We start from the raw sequence: 7,036 nt of genomic DNA on the forward strand, positions 1-7,036 counted from the left end.
TAATGGTGATTGAGTTGGATTTATCAAAATTATCGATTAACGAGCTTGTTGCCAAATCATTGGTCATCGAGGCATTTGCCGCCCTTGACGAATAATAACATGTACTATATAGTTTTCAAAGCCAGAATAAAAGATGCCTAATATCTGACTTTCATTCCTTCCGTTAACATTTTCCTCTCCATTTTCTTGACGTGTCTAATATCTAATCCTTTTTTTTCCTAGTTGCTACTACAATTTATTTCTTCACCCCCGTCGGCCCAGAAAAAGATAATTTATTACCCAAATTGCCAAATTTCATGATGAGTTTCCTTTGCTTTAGCTTAGGTGGGACTGTTAGATGATGTATCAGCGTCAAACTTAAATACGTGACAGGGATATTGACATGCAGACAGTCAACTTTGTATTTCGTGTCCATTCAATTTAGACGAGAAATAAATTAATTTATAGCAATCCTCAATCTTAACACGTAAGCTGGTCAATGAGAATCCACCAATTTCCCAAAAAATCACATAATAATCCATCTGCAAGACATCGAAAGGTTAAACTACTACATGGGTAAGAATTTTTAACCCTCTCTACTTTAAAATTCATGCTGGAATCCGAAAGTTATCTTCTAGGAGGCAAAAGGAATACTTTGTGCAAAGATTTCATCGCTTGGGCACGTATAGATGCTTATATATAACTAGCGATGGAGGCACACTCTCGATGCATGTGTAATTTATTAAAAAATATCTTTAATTGCAAGAATTACAAAAATAATGCAAGCAAAAATAAAAAAAATCGTTGGTAAGGAAGAATGTGAGAATTGGAGGGAGGTAGTTTTAGTGGACATCAGTTGATAATAGAAATAAGAATTAATAGATAATAAAGATAAGGATTAATTGATATAGAGCTAAGGATAAATTTAAAAATATACAAAGCTAATACCAAGTTAATTACCTATACAGACTTTAATTATTGTAAAGATATCTCTCGAGATTTTTCGAAACCGCCCAATCTTTTTGATTTATCAGAAATTTAACATTTTCATTATGCTCATGTTGTCATGAAGACCCTTGGTACTTTGAGGAAAAAATAGTGCTAACCCAGTTCTGCAAATTGATTTTAATGAAGTATCTCCCGAATTTCATACATTTTGAGTAAACTTCAGAGGATTACAATTTTACAGCTGACAAGCCTTAGACAAGTATTTTGACGCAAGAATTTATTCTTCCAACTTTGTCGTTGTGCTGAATAACACAGCCCGAGTTAAAGCCTAGCCTTGGAACAAATTTTTGGCTGCTTTTTGAAGTATTTGACACCGTGTCTCTGTTTTGGCGGTTTCGTTTTCACTCTCTTCGTTACCTGTTGAGTGTAGACTTCACCGGATGACTAAATAAATTTGCTTCTTAGATTCTATCGACAATAACAATTCCTTCAACCTTAATTTTTCTTGTTCTAGTTTTTACCTTTTTAATCTGTTCTTCTTTCCATCTATATTTCCAATTCTGCATTGCCTTCGTCCAGCTTCAATTCCTCGATTCTGTAAAGACTGTATGTGCGTCAGTTGTTAAAGTTGAGAAGGGAAAAGCAGAGAATCCGCATGGGATTCCTGAGCACTTTCTTCGGAATTTTTGGTTTCTTGGTCGGGTCTCTGATTGGAATCGTGTTGGGTTTTTATCTCTTCATCTATGCGGAGCCTGAACACGTTGAGGTGATCAGTTATATAAAGTTCTTGTAGTTCTTGAATTCCTTTATTATTATTATTATTGAATGAGTTTAGAACTGTTTTTTGAAAGTCTTGCTAAATTCTGTCTGATGATTTCTTTTATGGTTACAAGGTGTATTGTTATTTGATGGGTTTTCCTGATTTTCTGTTAGTGCATTCAATTGTTAAGTTTTGCATGATCATGCGTTTCAGGGTTCTGTTCCAATGTCTTTTGCCTTGTGTTATCATCAGCTTCAAATCCCTTGATGCTGCTAAGAAATTTGGAGGTTCTATCTGATGCATCGGTTATTTTCTGGTTTTTTCTCCCCCCCAAAATGAACATGTTTCTGAACCTTTCCAATTAGGTGAAGGAGCATGAAAGATTATATTTGTTGTTTTGTAAGTTTATCTTGAATGAGATGTAAAAGGAACTGTCATACCAGCTGTTTCCAATTAAGAATTAGCCTCTTCTTGCTATTCCAATCTCTCTTCCATGTGACTGGAGGAGGTATGCACCAGATGTTGCAGGGGAGATATTCTATTGGAAGCCAAATCCCATTCTTAGTCCAACATGAAACTCCAAACATCTAACTGCCCGCTTTTAAACATCTAACTGCCTGCTTTTAAAGGGCTTACACTTTACACCAATGACTGAAACAATCCAATTCCACTGTTGCAGCAATATGGAATAACCTGCATTTCAATGCCATTATGTGCTGATCCTCATTGAATGAAAACAGTTCACCTTGGTACAAAAGAAAATAAGTATGCAAGATGGAGATTGTAATGATGATTGTTGTGTATAAAGAAATTAGATAAGGCTTAATCAACATTGTCCGATTGCTGTCTAAAAGTTGCAATAATTTTGTGTATTTGTATCATGCATATGAAAATTTTACTGCTTATTTTGTGTGGCAAATTCAAGTGATCCTTTTGCGGTCAGTCAATTTTTGCATGCTTTATGTCTTTAGATATCCCATTTCCGTGTTCAAATGCTTGGCAGAACAACACATGAAGAACATGAAAGATGTTTTTTTAAATGCTTTATCTAAACATGGATAAGAACAGATTGGCCTAATTGAGGCAATTATTTGAATTTACAGGATCCCAAAGGCAAGGCACTTGACAAGCTCGATACAACTGAAATGCAAGATCTTATGCCTGAAATTCCATGGTGGGTGAAGAATCCTGATTATGAGAGGGTAAGATTTTGTCTTCAATTCTTCCAGATGAGGCTGTTTACTTAATTTCTTTTAATCACGTTTTCTGATTTCTTGATCTTTGAACCATCATTGTGGGTCACGCAGGTAGACTGGTTAAACAAATTTATTCATGACATGTGGCCTTTCATTGATAAGGTAATTTTGTCATGATTAAGACTTTATTGTTCGTGATCAGAAATAGTAAATTCGGGTTCATTCACTCTACAGGCAAGCCATGGAACCATTAGAAGCATAGCAGAGCCTATATTTGCTGACTACATAGGGATGTGTAAGATAGAATCAATTGAATTTGAAAAAATAAGCCTTGGAACTCTTTCACCAACAATTCATGGTGAGTTTTTCCTTTAGAGTTTTGGTGGCAAATGTAGTTGCTGCTTCATGTGCCCTTTGATTCTGTTATGTCACAGTTCAATAGCTTCTTTTAAGTACTAGGGCATATATAGTCACGTCTCTTTGATGTTTAAAATCGTTAGAAAATTTAATCATGATTTTCAGTATATGCATACTCATTGACTGGATGTTATCATGTCTTGACAGGTCTTAAAGTTTACGAGACAAATGAGAGTGAACTAGTAATGGAGCCAGCAATTAAGTGGGCGGGAAATCCTGACATATTAGTCACCGTAAAGTTAGCATCTTTAAGAATCTTAATCCAGGTTAGAAGAGCACAGAAAAAATAAGACCTTACAACAGCGAATTTATGTGGTTCTAGGAAGAGGTCATTTTTGTTGAAGGATTGACGTTGCTTCTTACCAGTTGGTGGACATACAAATTGAAGCAGCTCCACGTATCACATTAAAGCCTCTCGTTCCAACACTTCCATGTTTTACAAACATTGTTGTATCCTTAATGGAGAAGGTAAGTAGTGTTTATGGCTTCATGAATTCATTCAGTAGTGCATCAGCAAGGGAAAATGCATTTATCTGATGATCATCTTTATTTTGTGCAGCCACAGGTTGACTTTGGATTGAAAGTGCTGGGTGGAGACATCATGTCTATTCCTGGCCTATATCGTTATGTTCAGGTGGCATTTTGACGAATTTGTTATGGACACGAACTTGGGGGATGGGTGTCACAGGATAAATTCTTGTCAGATATATAATCTTACAGAAGTACCATAAGTATTCACCTCAAACTTCTTCCTTTTCTGGTAGGAAACTATCAAAAAACAAGTATCAAGCCTCTACCTGTGGCCACGGTTCCTTGAAATTCCAATTCTTGATGCTTCAACGTAAGTTGCTTCTTGTGCATCATACAATCTTGCTATTGGAAAAATGATGTGTAACTTGTGAAATGTTGTCGTGCATTTAGTACAATTTGTGGGTCATATACTAAGTCCTTTGCCTCCTTTTGGCTCATACTTCCTTCTTACCTTGCAGTGTGGCTGCTAAGAAGCCTGTTGGGATATTACATGTAAGAGTTGTACGAGCCATGAAGCTCTTGAAGATGGACTTGCTCGGACTTTCAGATCCTTACGTTAAACTAAGTCTGAGTGGAGACAGGTTGCCCACTAAGAAAACTACCATCAAGAAGAAGACCTTATACCCTGAGTGGAATGAGAATTTTAAGCTAATTGTGAAGGAACCTCAGTCTCAGTTTCTTCTTATAGATGTCTATGATTGGGACAAGGTACACACCCTCAGTCTCAGTTTCTGTTACATTTAGTTAATATTGCACCTCTTGAGTTTAACCAATGAATTTGTTAACTGATAAATATTTCTATATCTAAAATGTTGAAGAAAGTATAGTAGTGAAAGCGATTTTTCATTGAATTTTACACAGTTAAAGTTTAACCAGAGGAAATGTGATTTTAATCTCTTGGATGTCAATCGGATATAGCTTCAAGGAGAACAGACTCTTTCTTTTCTTGGAAGATAATATTCCAAGGTTCTTTACATCATCAGGCTCCATTTGCAAGCTGACTGGTTAAGAACTGATCATAATTTATTTTTCATAGACTGCCATTCATGGTCAATTTGCAATCTCAGGCTAGCTAATACAAGAAGGTGAAGTCCACAAGAACTGTTTGGAGATAAATTAATTGAAACAGATATATGCAGTAATTTGTACTTTTAACCCTTACAATCATCTTTTAGAATTTCTGATACATGCAAGTTGATAAATGCTGTGTGTTCAATAAAGTGCTAAAATGGGACGAAGAGTTGAAATAAAATTCTTTCTGTTGGATTGCACTTTGATGGAGGTTGGAGCACATGACAGGCTGGGAATGCAAGTTTATCCTTTGAAGCTTCTAAATGCAAACGAGACAAAAGAGTTGACACTAGACCTGCTTAAGAGTACAGATATAACTGATCTTCATAATAAGAAGCAGAGAGGCCAAATTGTGCTTGAGCTGAGGTACGCTCCTTTCAGAGAAGACAGTGCTTCGTTTAGCGGGCCTCTTGACAGATTCAGTAGGAAAGCAAGCATAATTGACACTAAATCCAGCAATGAGAGTTACAGCGGAGCTGGTTTACTTTCGGTTACTGTTTATGGAGCTGAGGATGTAGAAGGGTCACGTCACAACAATCCATACGCTCTGATAATTTTCCGAGGAGAAAAAAGGAAATCAAAGGTGAGTAACGTAGCATGGTTTCTTCCTTCGTTTCACCTATTTGCCTTGGAAATCAAGTCATTCGACAAAACACGAAGAGTATGTAAAGGTGTTATCTTATGCTTCTCTTTTCTCATTTGCTTTCTGTTTATTATTGGGGTTAGCTCATTTTTGCTACCTTGAGAAAGCACAGAAGACACATCCAGACCTTTCAATACAATAATACTGTCTCCTACTTAATACTAGCAGCGAATGAAGCTAGAAAATGACTAGCGTTTTAGTATCATTTCAGCTGCTAACAATGAAGAAAATTTTGTTCCCTCAGATGATCAGGAGAACTCGTGATCCAGCATGGAATGAAGAGTTCCAGTTTACGCTGGATGAGCCTCCTGTTTCTGAGAAGATTCGTGTGGAGGTCATGAGTAAGCGTACACGATTCGGATTGCAATCAAAGGTAATCAAATCCATCACCATCCCATTCTGAGTCTTTTTGGTTCCCATTTAATTGTTTAGCATCACTGAGTATCTTGAATTGTTTTGTTTCTGTACAGGAATCACTGGGATATGTGGAAATCAACCTTGCTGATGTTGTGAACAATGGAAGAATGAATGAAAAATACCATTTAATTGATTCAAAGTATGGACAGATACATGTTGAATTACGATGGAAAACAGTATAAGTGCAATTGTCTTGAACATGATGGATGTTCTGGTAAAATTTCAGCTATAGCAACATCATTAGTGCGAATGAAAGGTCGGCTACTGGAAGATAAATGCTCGAGATTGAGTGCCAAAAGTTACGTTGTTCCGTTTGGGTATTACTACATTATTGGTCAAATTCTTGAAAGGGAAAATTGCAGAAACCTCCCTTGAGGTTTCTGACACTTGCACTCACCTACCCTGTGGTTTAAAAAATTACACTCACCTCCCCTAAACTTACTGACTCTTTGCATATTCAGTCCAAGCGATTAAAATATTGTTTTACGGAGTGAAATGAGATATTTGTGCCAGATTTGCCCTTTGTGCTACATGCCAAATAGTATTAGCAAAGGAATGATAAAGTATTACAAATTAATTAACAATTAATAAACTTTAAGGGATGTAGTTTTATAGGCAAATAGATATTACTTATTCAAAGTACCATCTCTTTATAGGATTTTGAAAATCATAAGAAAGGTTACGTGATAAAGCATTAAATTGTAAAGTGGTCAAATGCCATGCATAATATGTTTATAAATCTTAATCACTTCAGTTATTTTCATTTCTAAACAAAGGCTTCTCCTCGACATTTTCAGATTGTTCCGTTACAAAAAACCATTTACACTTTAGTTGAAATTACAAGAGGGTTTTTGTATAATTTTTGAAACTATAGGAGTAAAAAAAAGTGTAATTTACCCAAAAAAAATGCCACAAATTATTCATACAGGATTGTTATAGTAATGAGAAATTACAGAAAATAAGATTTTTGTATATACTTAGATATCTACCAAAGCGTAAATAAATGGTGATATACTCCATCGTCCAAGGCATTATTCGTTTTGTTACATTTCCCATATAGGATACGGGGCGTGA

General features: G+C 35.9%; 1 protein-coding gene across 4 annotated transcripts; it reads left to right on the forward strand.

Annotated features, from left to right (window-relative positions):
• Positions 1-1,021: 1,021 nt before the first annotated feature.
• Positions 1,022-6,260, forward strand: LOC113723859 (synaptotagmin-3-like). 4 transcript variants are annotated; one of them, XM_072078790.1, is made up of 12 exons: positions 1,022-1,693; positions 2,791-2,889; positions 2,995-3,045; positions 3,118-3,241; positions 3,448-3,566; positions 3,667-3,768; positions 3,860-3,934; positions 4,065-4,141; positions 4,290-4,539; positions 5,114-5,485; positions 5,790-5,918; positions 6,016-6,260. In XM_072078790.1, the coding sequence occupies exons 1-12, from the start codon at positions 1,583-1,585 to the stop codon at positions 6,142-6,144; spliced, it is 1,638 nt and encodes a 545-aa protein (XP_071934891.1). In that variant the 5' UTR covers positions 1,022-1,582; the 3' UTR covers positions 6,145-6,260. The 4 variants fall into 4 exon arrangements, with proteins under 4 accessions (XP_071934891.1, XP_071934892.1, XP_071934894.1 ...); XM_072078791.1 differs by lacking the exon at positions 1,022-1,693 and adding an exon at positions 1,782-1,974; XM_072078793.1 differs by lacking the exons at positions 1,022-1,693; positions 2,995-3,045; positions 3,118-3,241 and having other exon boundaries at positions 2,803-2,889.
• Positions 6,261-7,036: the final 776 nt, after the last annotated feature.

This window comes from Coffea arabica, chromosome 2e (genome assembly GCF_036785885.1).
Source record: "Coffea arabica cultivar ET-39 chromosome 2e, Coffea Arabica ET-39 HiFi, whole genome shotgun sequence".
NCBI lineage: Eukaryota > Viridiplantae > Streptophyta > Magnoliopsida > Gentianales > Rubiaceae > Coffea > Coffea arabica.